Source organism: Chiloscyllium plagiosum, chromosome 22 (assembly GCF_004010195.1).
Source record: "Chiloscyllium plagiosum isolate BGI_BamShark_2017 chromosome 22, ASM401019v2, whole genome shotgun sequence".
NCBI lineage: Eukaryota > Metazoa > Chordata > Chondrichthyes > Orectolobiformes > Hemiscylliidae > Chiloscyllium > Chiloscyllium plagiosum.
In genome coordinates, this window is record NC_057731.1 from 37,433,699 (window position 1) to 37,448,752 (window position 15,054).

The window sequence follows — 15,054 nt, forward strand, 5'->3', positions numbered from 1 at the left end:
TTGTTCTTTAAAAGCTTCCCAGTCCTCCGTTTTCCCACTCATCTTTGCTATGTTATTCTTTTTCTCTTTTGACTTTATATGTTTCTTAACTTCTCTCGTCAACCACAGCCACCCCTGCCTCCTCATAGGATCTTTCTTCCTTTTTGGAATGAACTGATCTTTCTCTTTTGACTTTATATGTTTCTTAACTTCTCTCGTCAACCACAGCCACCCCTGCCTCCTCATAGGATCTTTCTTCCTTTTTGGAATGAACTGATCCTGCATCTCCTGCATTATCCCCAAAAATATCTGCCATTGTTCCTCCACTGTCATCCCTGCTAAGGTATTGCACCATTGGTCTTTGGCCAGCTTCTCCCTCATAGCTCCATAGTTCCCTTTATTCAACTGACACAGCGCCAGAGACCTGGGTTCAATTCCCGCCTCAGGCGACTGACTGTGTGGAGTTTGCACGTATCTCCCCGTGTCTGCGTGGGTTTCCTCCGGGTGCTCCGGTTTCCTCCCACCATCCAAAGATGTGCAGGGTCAGGTGAATTGACCATGCTAAATTGCCTGTAGTGTAAGGTAAGGGGTAAATGTAGGGGTATGGGTGGGTTTCGCTTCGGCGGGTCGGTGTGGACTTGTTGGGCCGAAGGGCCTGTTTCCACACTGTAATCTAATCTAATCTAAATCTGAAATGTTGTCACTACCGATTGAACCCTCTCCCTTTCAAATTGCAGATTGAAGCTTATTGTGTTATGGTCACTACCTCCTAATGGCTCCTGCACTTCGAGGTCCCTGCTCAATTCTGGTTCGTTGCACAATACCAGATCCAGAATTGCCTTCTCCCTGGTAGGCTCCAGCACCAGCTGTTCTAAGAATCCATCTCGGAGGCACTCCACAAAGTCTCTTTCTTGAGGTCCAATACCATCCTGATTCTCCCAGTCTACCTGCATGTTGAAATCCCCCATAACAACTGTAGTAACGTCTTTGTGACAGGCCAATTTCAGCTCCTTATTCAACTTACACCCTACATCCATACTACTGTTTGGGGGCCTGTAGATAACTCCCAAGAGAGTCTTTCTCCCCTTAGAATTTCTCAGCTCTATCCATACTGTCTCTACATCCCCTGATTCTAGGTCTCCCCGCGCAAGGGACTGAATATCATCCCTTACCAACAGGGCCACCCCACCCCCTCTGCCCGTTAGTCTGTCCTTACGATAGCACGTGTAGCCTTGAATATTCATTTCCCAGACCCTGTTCACTTGAAGCCACGTCTCAGTTATCCCCACAATATCGTTGCTGCCAATTTCCAAAAGAGCCTCAAGCTCATCCATTTTATTTCTAATAATTTGTGCATTCATATATAGTATTTTTCATTTGTTACTGCCCTCACCCTTCCTATCAACCCCTATTTCACTCAACCTTCCGGCATGTTCCCTTTTGGAGTTATCTGCTTCATTGATACCGTTGTCTTTCTTGACTTCCCTTGTTCTAACTTTCCCTTCAATTTCTTTCTTAAACTTCCAGTTTGTCTCCCCCCCCCCCCCCCCCCCCAGCTATTTAGTTTAAACGCAGCTGTGTTGCAGTAGCAAACCTACCTGCCAGAATGCTGGTCCCCAACCTATTAAGGTGCAAACCGTCTCTTTGTATAATTTATGCTTACCACAAAACATACCCCAGTGATCCAAGAATTTAAATCCTTGCATGCAATGCTGGAGGTATTGTTTATAAAGAGGCAGAAATCAAACTATTTACATGTGACATATGTTGAAAGGTTTCAAATCACATTCAAAATATATAACACCATTAATCTCAAAAGCACAGTGATTTTAATTCTCAATTTGGAGATGCCGGTGTTGGACTGGGGTGTACAAAGTTAAAAATCACACAACACCAGGTTCTAGTTCAACAGGTTTAATTGGAAGCACTAGCTTTCGGAGCGCCGCTCCTTCTTCAGGTTGTGGTTTCAATTCCCAGTCTTCAGAAAATCTTGGTAGCCTCTTCTGGGAGCTTTTATGCAATTGAGCTTGCACTGTCTCAGATTTAAATACCTCCTTCAAGATTTTTAACCAAACACTTCTAGACTGAAACGTTTATTAAACTCCTTATATTGAGAGAATCTATTTTTAACTATTCTAAGTAACTCCCTTTCTCAGGAAAAACTGCTTTACAAATCCAACTTTAATTCCAATAGACCCTACCAAAGTGAAACTTAAACTTTTTGTTTTCAAGCTATGGAGTGTTCTCCCAAATGAAAACAAAAAAAGCCAATCCCTATCCTTCTGATCAGGAGCTATATTTGGAAACTGTATCTGGCAACACAGTTCAACATTGTCAAGTTGGAGTTGAGCTCCAACACTTTAAAATGTTAGCAATTGCAGTGCAATGGAATTCTAGGACAGATTTTTAGGACATTAATTTCACTGAATCATCTCCTCATTAATTTGGGTGGGAGGTCCCAGACCTACTGTATCCTGTTTGCCCTGTTTAGGCTGCTGCTGCTATAGCAGATCTCCTGGTCATGACCCTTTGCCTGAATAGAAAAGAATGACGATAAACTGAGAAACTCAAAAAGCTTAAAATAAACTGAAATTGTATGCCAATGACAGGTTTCCAAAATTATGCATAATCCTTGGTGAAAGCCAAAATCGATTGAGCAGTTCAGAAAATAGTGTGAGATATTTGGTTAATCCAGTTTATGATACATACAATAGCACTTTTGAAAAAAATCCTTTATGCAAATCTCCTGGGCTTCCTTAACTTGCAGTTTATACTGATCTTCCTCAGTACAGCGGTAAACTCTAATTACTATCTTGTGGATAATTTTAGTTGCATTGCCAGAACTTTCCTAACCATGAAACAAAGGTCTACTGCTCCATCATACTGTTTAATTTTGAGTCATTATAGAAAAATAGATTTCAAGTTTAATTGTCAATCAGCCGATAGCACTCTTCCTTTGAAAATTCTGAACTATATTGGATAAAATTTGATGTTTTTGTCACTGGGTTTCGAGGCAATGCATTTATTTGCAGAGTCTCTCCTATGTTTTGATTTCTCTGCAGTTTATACATTGTCTTGCAATTATAAAAAGTACACAGTACCATTGTTTATCAGAAAAAAAATGCTGTCAAGTTCTTGAATTTAATGTCAGATTAACCTGTTACCAGTCACTGATTAAGATACAAATTATTAATAAGTAGACCCCCAATACTACTTCTGCAAGCTCCCACTTGTGAAATATATCCAGACTTCGGTATTTCATAAGTTTGTCCAATGGTCTTGTTTAAATTAATTACAATAAGAATTCAAGCCATTTATTTAATTTCAAAAACATTTGTGAAAAGGGATCATGCAGTAGTAATATGTACATGAAATGTCTTTTAGGGAAGAAAATCTGTTGCCGTAACCTAATCTCCAGACTCATGACTCCAGACCCATAGCAATGTGGATGATTTTGACTGGCCCTCTGCATTTAGGAATGGGCACTAAATGCTGGTGTAGTCAGTCATGGGCAGGTTAATTGAGTAGGCAAAAGCATGATAGCTGGAGAAATGAGAGGTCATTTACTTTGATAACAAAAACACAAAAATGGATTATTATCTGTTAGATGATCGATTCGGAAAGGGGGAAGTGCAATACGTTCTTGTACACCAGTTGCTGAAAGTAAAAATGCAAGTTCAGCAAATAGTGACGAAGGCAGATAATATGTTGGTCTTCATAGTGAGAGGATTTGAGTACAAAAGTAGCGATGTCTTGCTGCAATTGTACAGAACCTTGATGAGACCACACCTGGAGTATTGTGTGAGGTTTTAGTCTTCATTTCTGAGGAAGGATGTTCTGACTGTGGAGGGAATGCACTGAATGTCTACCATTTTGATTCCTGGGATGGCAAGACTGATATAAGATGAGGGACTGGATTTGTTAGAACTATATTCACTGGAGTTTAGAAGAATGAGGGGAGAAGAACCTTATAGAGTCCTATACATTTCAAATGGTGCCAGACATGGTAAGCACAGGAAGGATGTCCCTGAACCAGGCAACACAGTCGAAGGAGTAGCCCATTTAGGACTCAAAAAAGGAGGAATTTCTTCATCCAGAGAGTAGTGAACCCATGAAATTTTCTGCCAGAGAAAACAATTGAGACCAAAACGTTTAACAGTTCTTAGGACCAATGCCATCACTGGGTAAAGGGTGAAAATGGGAGCAGGTTACTGAGTTGGATGATCAACTATGATCATATTGAACTGTGGAACAGGCTCAAAGGGCCAAATGGACTACTTTTTTCCTGTTTCTCTGTGTGATAGCTATATCTCGGGAACAAATTGTAACCAATTGATATTTTGACTGAATGCCCTACCTTCTAATGTAGTCAACTCAGCCATATTAGGGAGATTTAAACAATCCTTAGATAAGCACATAAATGATTTTGGGATAGTTAGGGGGACGAGCTGAGAATAGTTCACAGGTTGGCGCAACATCAGGGGCCGAAGGGCCTGATTTGTGCTGTATTGTTCTATGTTCCATGTTCTATTATTGTTTAGTTTAATTCTGAGTAGGAGACATGTTCTTCTTTTGCAGTCAGTCCAAATCAAAATGCTAGACCCTGCAAGACTCCTTGCTCCCTCCGAACAACGTGCTCGAATTGCACAAGCCAGAATGTGGAATGCATGTGGTGCAGCAGTGCTAAGCGTTGTGTGGATTCCAATACATATGTAATCTCTTTTCCATATGGACAGTGCATGGAGTGGCAGACTGTGAACTGCCTTTGTAAGTATTTGATTATTTTTGTAAACTGTTTTATAATGCATCTCTTGGTTGAATAGCAAATTTATACAATGAGGATCTCATGTAGTACAACAGTTTATGTAGAACAAACTCTGAAGTTATTTGTTTATCTGCATTCCACAGTTGACAAAATAATCATTTTATGTCAACTTAATACTATTCACATTGGTTCATTTGGATACTGGAAAGAGATATTTGAATGCCATCTTACAAGTTGTTTACAAAGAAATCATTCAGCATAATTTAATTTTGAGACTAATAGTTTTATTATATGCTATTTAGCAAGTTATTCACTGGATGAAATTGAAGCAGATTACTATATTGTCTCATATCTACTTGTACAATATTCTAATGGTGGATATGCTTTTAATAAATGCTAATAAAAGCCATAAACTACTTGTATGAGTATAGAATATTGCATTTCAAAATACCTTATGACTGTAGAGCATACAAAAGTCAGGTATGGCCAAATCGCACAAGGTGTATCTCAACTTTCCATTTTGTTGCTGGCATCATCCTGTTGAATATAGCTATACACTTTCTTTGTGTTTGAAGCTCTTTCAATAACAAAGGACTTAAAACTGAACTCCCTACTCTCACCATGACCTAAACCATCTTTTATATAAAGCTATTATTTCACTTGATGCCTTTAGCCATAGGAATTCTTATACAATTGACTTTTTTATGGCTTTGACTGCTTAGACGTTCAGGGAGGAGCCCTATGCCAATAGGGTAATTGTAGCTGCCTTTCACATTAAGACAACCAGATCCAAAATTATGATATACTTCCATGAGTAACTGGGCATTCTTGAGTTAGTTTTCCAATTTTCACTGTTCTTAGTCACTGCCCAAACCTTGCTGCTTTCTGGACTTCTTGGAATGTTCTGGACCTTTGCTATACATCCCACTTGTCTCAGTTGATGGTACTACTGGACAAATCAAGAATGGTATCTGATTTGAGAGATCATTTTAATTTAAGCTAGTGGTCTTTCACTGAAACAAAGGCATGCAATGCTGCAGGTTTGCTTTTAAACAATAAAACGGGAATTTAGTACACAAAATAAATTAATATCAAGGAGGGTAAACTCATTAATTTACATAAAACACCATCTGAAAGATTTGAAAATACATGGCAAAATCAAATCCTGCCTATTCCCAACACAATTGCTCTATATTGTTCAAATATCAGAGAATTCCCTTCTTTAACACATTCAACAGTTTGACATAACTGTTTCTTTATTGAATTTCTGATCTTGATACCTGAATAGTTCCTTCCTTAATTATTCACACAACTGAGGTTAGACTTTATTAACTTTAAATAACCCATTCAGGGTTCCGACTAAAAACTTTGGTCTAGAATTTAAACTAAAACCTCCACACTATAGTAGCCTATTTCCAAACTATCCTGAACTAACTTCTTTCTCCAAGAGAAGTTGTTCTTGCTTCTAATTCCTGGCAGGTCTTCTGCAAATTGGAACAAAATTGACCAATCTGTGCAAAAAACACTTGATTCTGCTAACTCAAAAGTAAGCTAATACCTTTCAATTCCTTTTTGTGCCTCTGATTCTAAAACTCTCTTAATTCAACAAATCCACATTATCACTGCAGGACACTCCTAGTCACCTACTCTCTGATGCATACTGGTTTACAATCATAATTCCAGAAATACGTAAAACACCAGAATATACATAGATCAAAGTCCACATGACATTAGTTCAAAATACAACCTCTAAAACAAATGATATTTTAAAAAAGTCATTACTTGCTTCACTCCCAAAGAAGAATGAAAATGTATCTTTAAGAGTCATTTTTATTATCCATCAAAAGTTCTCATCTCAGTATCTGTATCACGTTAACAGTAGTATATATTATTAAACATACAATGAGTCCCACAACAACCTCATTTTAACCATGCATTCCATACTTTCCATGAAATAAGCCTTACATCTAATCTATTTCCTTACTTCCGAACTAACTTCTTTCTGCAAGAAAAATTATACTTGCATCAAACTGCAGCAAAGTCTTCTGCAAACTGAGCTAAATGTTTTCCAATTGATGGGTTTTTCCCATTAAAAATTCACTTCTTAATTTCATAAACTGACAGCAAACCAATGTCTTTTCAACACATAATGTCTCTGATAATTCACATTCATTTTATGAGTGCTGCAGTCACCTGCTGTCTGACGCTTGTTGGTTTACAATCATGGCTGCAAAAAGTGTTGATGATTAATAAACCTTCTCATACACAGACCAAAACATACTTGACGCCAATTTAAAATCCAAAATCCACTTAAACGTTTATTTATTTATTTATTTTTTAGTGGGGTGTGAGTGTCGCTGGCTGGCCAGCATTTATTGCCTGTCCCTAGTTGCCTTTGAGAAGGTGGTGGTGAGCTGTCTTCTTGAACCGTTGCAGTCCACCTGCTGTGGATTGACCCACAATTCCATTAAGGAGAGTATTTTATTTCACACCATCCTTTAGGTCAAATATATTTGTCCTGGCTAATCTCCCAAGATGTACATTCATAATTAGTCTGGGTTAGTAAATTATCGCTGGCATCAGAAAAATCGACTAAACCAGTAAAACAAAATTTTATAAACATGAGGATGGCTTTACATTAAATAGATTATCACAGTGTTAAAGTAAAGCTGCTGTCAAAATTGGGGTGGGGAAATTTAATGTATTTGGTGGTAAGGAAATTTAATTGGACCTCTGTTTCCTTCCTGCCTGTGTTCCAATTAAGTTAGTAAGAGTACAGGCTCACGGGCAACCATCCCACACAGTGTCAATTGAGTGGTCAATCAATGCCCAATTAAGGATTTTCTTAACTGGCTGTAGGTAAGAGAGATCAAGTATGAAACTGGAAAGGCAGTCTCTAAGGGTCATGTTCACATTGTGATTAAGGGACTCAGCATCAAAAATGAACTCCTGAGAGCGCTGCCTTTGCTGTTGACCCACTCCCCATCCCCTGTGACCTCCACCCTGCATTGGCACATCCCATTGCCACTTACCTGTGGCCTTGGCAACTTGGTGACCCTAGGTTTCCCCAACAGTTCTGCTAAGCAGTGAAGAGCTTGTCGACCATTAATTGGTCAATATTCTTGATGAATTGGACTTTCACCCCAGAGTTTTTGATTTTGAGGATGTCCTGTTGCTGACCTGTTTGGCAGTCTTTCCCAAAGGAGCTGATGGAAGCCTCTGGTCAGCTCTCCAGCTGACAGTTGAGAGTCTACTGCCTACATTAAGTTCAGTCCATTGTCTGAGGGCAGAGTTTCTGGAAAATATTGGAAAATACAGAACAGATATTATGTGGAGAAAGATATGTGGGATTTCGGGAGTGAATGTTTATTTACCTATTCAATTAACTGCCTACCATTTAAATTGTGTGTTTCATTATCATTCTAATTTTCATTTTCTTTGGATTAATATTTGTTCAAACATTGAGATGATAATCATATCTAATTTACTTTGCTAAATACTGAACTGATACTCATGTCTCATATAGCACTCATGGGCTATGTTTTAGAAATCAGTAAACAAATACAGAAAGATGATTGATTACAGAGTGGAGCCATTTTTGAATGAACTGGCAGAAAACCAGGTTTGACAACTGAATGGCCTTTGTTAGAACATTTAACTTAGATGTGATTCAGACAGATTGCTAAATAAGCCATTGCAGCATTCTCACTCTTTGAGGTTGGGAGCTCAGTGAAGTGAGTGCCTCTCAAAAATGCTCCATTTGAAGCTTCTTTCTGAAAAGATCAATGTTTAAAATCTCTTTACCAAAAGATAGATAATTTGTAAGAACTACCTTAATGTCAGAATATATTGTTGACATGTCAAATGTTGACACAGTGATGTCACAAAGAAATGGCAAATTGTAGATTTCTATTCATTTAGATTTTGAAAATTCCTTGAAACTTAAGACAATTTTGATTGTGACTATTCTAAAACTACACGTAACCTTGAGTGTTAGAACACATAAGATAAAATAGTTAGTTCTAATGTTGTGGTTCTGTTCGCCGAGCTGGGAATTTGTGTTGCTGATGTTTCGCCCCCTGTCAAGGTGACATCCTCGGTGCTTGGGAGCCTCCTGTGAAGCGCTTCTGTGATCTTTCCTCCGGCATTTATAGTGGTTTGAATCTGCCGCTTCCGGTTGTCAGTTCCAGCTGTCCGCTGCAGTGGCCGATATATTGGGTCCAGGTCGATGTGCTTGTTGATTGAATCAGCGGATGAGTGCCATGCCTCTAGGAATTCCCTGGCTGTTCTCTGTTTGGCTTGTCCTATAATAGTAGTGTTGTCCCAGTCACACTGGGACAAGCCAAACAGAGAACAGCCAGGGAATTCCTAGAGGCATGGCACTCATCCACAGATTCAATCAATAAGCACATCGATCTGGACCCAATATACTGGCCACTGCAGCGGACAGCTGGAACTGACAACCGGAAGCGGCAGATTCAAACCACTATAAATGCCGGAGGAAAGATCACAGAAGCGCTTCACAGGAGGCTCCCAAGCACTGAGGATGTCACCTAGACAGAGGACGAAACGTCTGCAATACAAATTCCCAGCTCGGCGAACAGAACCACAATAACGAGCTCCCGAGCTACAAATCTTCGCACAAACTTTGAGTTAGTTCTAGTATTATATTGGACAATTAGTTTTCAGAAAAATGTTGCAAACATTCTATGTGTAGCTGTTTGCATATTGTTTTAGAGAATCAAAATATTTGCTTTAATTTATGACCTCATGGTTCCTGAATTTTCAGTCTATTATGAAATGATTGAACAAGGTTGACTTGGTGAGAAACTTGGCAGGGGACGAGGCCATTAAAATAAGATACTTAATTTTTTTTTATTTGTAGTGCTGGTTCTGTAATCATTAGATATAATTATATTTGGGAATGGAGACCATTCAAGTTAATTTACTTGCTCAGTGGAAAGAATTACATCTTCATTAATTACATTTCGACTGTTGCCTTTTGCTTTGGGAATTGTTTTAAAAGGTTACAAATTAAAGTGTAGAAAATGAATCCCATATTGTCTGAGAATTTCAATTTTAAAAAAAGGGCAGGTTAATTGTGTACATCTTCGCAATGTTTTATTACAAAAAGTCAAAGAATGGACTGATTGCTGAATGATTTGTACTACCTCGTCATTGGTCTTGCCAAAAATGGAACTAAGCTGCTGGTTTTCAGATGAGTTTCTAGGAAGTGCTCCAAAGTAAGGACACTAATCATGGGTTAGTTGCTGTTGCCAATGGCCTTGAGCCATGAAATCAGTTGGTTATCATTGATAAATTTGCAAATGGCAAATAAAGAACATAACCTGAAAGTTTAAACTGAGGAGTTTATAAAATCAACCCAACAAATTCCATACAGAAATGCATTACAGATACAACGACAGATTGAATTGATGATAGTCAAAGAGAAGACAAATTGGGAAGTACTCTAAAATAAAACCCAGATGCAAGAAAACAGAAACAAAAAGAGGAAGTGCTGGAGAAATTCAGCAGGTAGGGCAGCATCTATTGAGGGAGAAATAGTTAACATTTTGAGTCCAGTGACGCTTCATCAGAACAAGGCAGTTCTGACCACACGGAAAATGTAGATCTTTATTCTTGAATAATAATGGAGAAGATCTGAGAAATGGGATACTGTCAGTTTAAAATAAAACTTGTGAAAATTGCACAGATTGTCCACTGATTGTTAAACTTTTATTGTTTAATGTTTCACTTCACACTTCTCACCTGGCTGAGTTGACAACATGTTTTATCTAATTGACTATTAATTTGAACCTTGTATCTGTGAGAAGAATGCAATATCTCTGAATTTTTATTTAAATTAAAATTTAAGAATGTGTTTTCATTTCTTTCATAGCTCAAAATTGTTCTGGACTTCGTACATGTGAACAGTGTTTGGAACACCCTGGTTGTGGTTGGTGTAATGACCCTGCAAATACAGGGAAGGGACAATGTGTGGAAGGCTCTTCAAGAGGACCAATGAAATCTGCTGGGAAGAATGCCCAAGAAATGACACTTGATATGAATCTTTGCCCAAAAGACAAAAACAATGAATGGGCTTTTATTCAATGCCCAGGTAGGCATTAGCTTTGTTAGCAAAGAATTGCTTTTGAAAACATACAATTGAAATAGTTATTGCTATTGAAATGAAAATTACTATTATTAAATGCAGCCTATATTTTAAACAAAGAAAAATAAAAATTGCTGGAGAAACTCAGCTGGTCTGGCAGCATCTGCAGAGAGAAAACAATAAACATTTTGTGTCCTGTGACCTTCAGAACTACAGAATTCATACTGAAAGGTCACAGGACTCAGAACCACAAATGCTGCACTCAGCTGGTCTGGCAGCAGTTTCTCCACCAGTTTCTGTTCTTGTTTGTTTCAGATCTCTAACATCTGCAGTTCTTTTGTTTTATAGTTTATATGTTCGTTGTTTTTGTATAAATGTTCATGGATTAATCTTGATACTGTAATTTCTGAAATGTTGTATATGAAGTAGCTGAGAGTAAGTCTGCGCTGATGCCTAACCCTTGTTTGCCACTCATTGCCGATGTATAGTTTCTATCCCTCTGTTCGCCTACCGTTTATGTGTCTGTCAAGATGAGCCTTAAATGTTGCTCACATGTTTGCTTCCACCACCTCCACTGGCAGTGTGTTCCACCACTCTGTGTGAAAAATTCTCCCTTACTTCTCCCCTAAATTTTCCCTGCCTCACCTTGAACCTGTGCCCTTTTGTAGTTTACCTTTCTATTCTGGAAAAAAGCTTCTGGCTGTCCACTCTATCTATGCCTCTCATAATTTGTTGACCTCGATCAGGTTCCCCCCTCAGTCTCTGACCTAACAGTGAAAATAATCCAAATTTATCCAACCCTCCTCATACCTAAAACCTGCCAGACCAGGCTTGACTTTCATTTAATTTATGTTTAGATCAGAGTGGTGCTGGAAAAGCACAGCAGATCAGGCAGCATCCAAGGAGCAGGAAAATAGACGTTTCGGGTAAAAGCCCTTCATCAGGAATAGAGGAAGGGCTTTTGCCCGAAATGTTGATTTTCCTGCTCCTCAGATGCTGCCTGACCTACTGTGCTTTTCCAGCACCACTCTGATCTAAACTCTGGTTTCCAGCATCTGCAGTCCTCACTTTTGCCTAGTTTCATTTAATTTATGCACAACTAATGCATTTAGATGTCCAACCATATAGAAATTGTTTTTCATTGAATTAATATAACAAGAAGGAGGCCATTCGACCCATCCAGTCTGTCAGTTCTCTAGAGAAAGGCAATTGGTCCCATTGCATTGCTGGATCCTTGTCGTCCTGCAAGATTTTCATTCAAGTTCTAGTAGAATGTTATTTTGAGGTCATTCATCAGCACCACTTTCTTGTGACAGCAAATTCCAAATCATTATTACATTGCAAAGTATGTTCTTCCTCACATCCCTTCTGCATCTCTTGCCCAAAACCTTATATCTGTGTTCCTCATCTTTATAAAATAAGCAAATGTGCACAGCATTTGTGTTTTTGTCAAATGCCTCATAATCTACATCTCTACCAAATTTCATTTGCTCCAAAGAGAGAACTCAAACCATTCTAGTAAATGTATTTTGCACTTGTCAACATTCCTCTTCCTTTTCTGAAATCTGGTGTCCAGAACACCATATTCTAGTTGTGTCCTAACTAGAGCTTTGTAACATTTCAGGATAGCTGCACTCTTTTTATACTGACTGCCACTGTCTATGAAGTCTGTTGATACTTTCTAAACAAACTGTTCAAAGATGTTATTATAAACTTCTGAATCAGGTAGGATTTGAACTCATGCTTCTGGCCCCAAGGTAGGGACACTAGTTCTCACAAACTTTGAACACTAGTTCTGTACCACAAGGGCTTTTACAATAACCTGCTTATTATGCAATCTCTCGACATAATGTAGATCCCTGAAGCTGAAAGGATAAGATCCCCCAGATCCTGCCTTCCCTGTACACTCTTCAGAATTATGCTATTAAGTCCTTTGGCTTTTCCCTATCCTTTCAGCTGTAATGCATTAATTCACATTTTTGAATAAAATAATCTGTCATTTGTCTATCCAATCTGAGAACACTATCTCTGTCCTGTTGATCATCATTTTCACTGACTGCTGTATTTTCAAACTTGGTATTTTTGGCAATTGTTGAAATTTTACACTCTTTTCCAGCACTTCATCATTTATCTAACTTTGAATCTTGAGAAACACTTCTGGCTGTCTTACTCCAGGCTGAGAAATAGCCATTACATGTCATAAAGTTATAACACAGAAGGAAGGTATTTGACCCATCAAGATGGAAGTGAGTACTGCAGATGCTAGAGATTGACTCAAGAGTGTGGTGCTGGAAAAGCACAGCAGGTCAGGCAGCATCCGAGGAGCAGGAAAGTGGATGTTTCAGGCAAAATTCCTTCATCAGGAGTGAGGCTGGGAGCGGATGGTGCTGAGGTGGAAGGATGGAACTGGGGTAAGGTGGGGGCCAGGGAAATGAGGAAATTGGTGAAATACACATTGATGCTATGGGGTTGAAGGCGTTCCTCCTGTAGGCATTGGGTGGCAAGGATATGGCAATGGAGGAGGTCCAGGACTTGCATGACTTTGGCAAAGTGGGAGGGGGAGTTGAAGTGTTTGACTACGGGGTGGTGGGGTTGATTGAAGCAGGTGTCCTGGCGATGTTTTCTGAAGCGCTGTGCAAGTAGGTGTCCTGTCTCCCCAGTGTAGAGGAGACCGCATCAGAAGCAACTGCGGTGGCAGGGGAAGGTGCCAGGAGGGGAGGGTGAATGTTAGGGGGTGTGGACCTCACGAAGGTAGTCGCGGAGGGAATGGTCTTTACGGGAAGGAGATGGGGTGGGGAGGGAAATATATCTCTGGTCATGGGGCTCATTTGTAGGTGGCAGAAATGGCGGAGGATGATGCATTGTATACGGAGGTTGGTGGGGTGGAAGGTGATGACCAGAGGGTGTTCTATCCTTGTTGCAGTTGGAGGGGTGGAGTTCGAGGGCGGAGGTGCAGGATGTAGATAAGATGCACTGGGGGGCATCATCAACCATGTGGAAGGGTAAATTGCAGTCTTTAAAGAAGGAGGCCATCTGGTGTGTTCTGTTGTGGAACTGGTCCTCCTGGGAGCAGATGTGGAGGAATTTGACCCACTAAGTCCATGCCAGCTTTTTGTATTGATCACTGATTCTGTTGTTGCGTCATTTTTATAAGCAGGCTGTTTCTGATCCTCCCTTTTCATCAGCATCAATTTTGTTGACCCAATTTCTCTGTGGTTCTTTGTTTCTTATATGGGTTTTAAATACACAGGACATTGACCTTTTATGTTAGCTATGTCTCCCTGATTGGACTTGATTAACAGCCCCAATCAGGGAACTCATTCCATGATATCCAGCTTGCTAATATTGTTACAATCACGGCAACCCTCCCCTTCTGAGTGAATGAGTCTTCTGGGGCATTTTAACATCAAGTCAGGTTCCTCAAAATTGGAATCAGACACAGGAGGCATGTACCGCATGGGAGTTCGCATCTTGTGCCTGGAGTGCCTCAGTAGACCTACACTCCTTTCTTCTGCAGCCAAAGCATCAAGGCATTTTCTCTCTTCATGTCCATCTTTGATTCAGACGACTCAACAATATTTGATGGACAGGGTGAATCAATGGGCCCCTGAAGTATTTTTGAAGGCTCAGAGGGGCAGGGCAAATTTTGCACCCTGTGAACTTGCAGCTTTCAAATGGTCCATATGCTTATTTAAGACAGTCACATGAACCAGAACTTTATAAGTCACTCATCCTGATTTTGGGTTGATCATGCCTCATACCCAAGCATAGCCATTTCCATGATTCTTGCACCAAACGTTGTCTCCTGTATCAAACTCTCTCTCTCACTTGGCAGAGTCTTGGCATTGAAGTTCTTGATACTTCGTAAAAGCTATGGACTGTCTATGAGACCACTTCTAAGGTTGACCCTTTTTTTAGGAGTTGATGCAATGGCACCAGGATGGATGCCAGATTGCGTATGAACTTCCTGTAATAATTTAGCAGACTCAGAAAAAACCTAAGCTCTTGGACAGATGTGAGGGCTGGGGCATCTTTCATTGCCGTCACTTTACCATCCAGCGGTTATAAATCAGCCTTTTTGAGCCTGTAGCCCAAGTAGGTCACTTGGGAGGGTGTGCCAAGAACATACATTTTTCTCTTCTTAAGCGTATACTGGCTTAGAAAAACACCTTTGGACTACATCCAATTTCCCTATGTT

The 15,054-nt window shown here is 39.7% G+C and overlaps 1 protein-coding gene across 3 annotated transcripts in view; it reads left to right on the plus strand.

Moving 5' to 3' along the window:
• Positions 1-15,054, plus strand: part of atrnl1b (attractin-like 1b) — a 944,158-nt gene that overhangs the window by 266,860 nt on the left and 662,244 nt on the right. For 2 of the 3 annotated variants that reach the window (XM_043712811.1, XM_043712812.1), the window contains exons 17-18: positions 4,558-4,746; positions 10,644-10,862. In XM_043712811.1, the coding sequence (XP_043568746.1) occupies positions 4,558-4,746; positions 10,644-10,862 (408 nt within the window). Of the gene's footprint in view, positions 1-4,557; positions 4,747-10,643; positions 10,863-15,054 lie in introns of those variants that run through there. The other variant, XR_006314946.1, reaches the window with a different exon arrangement.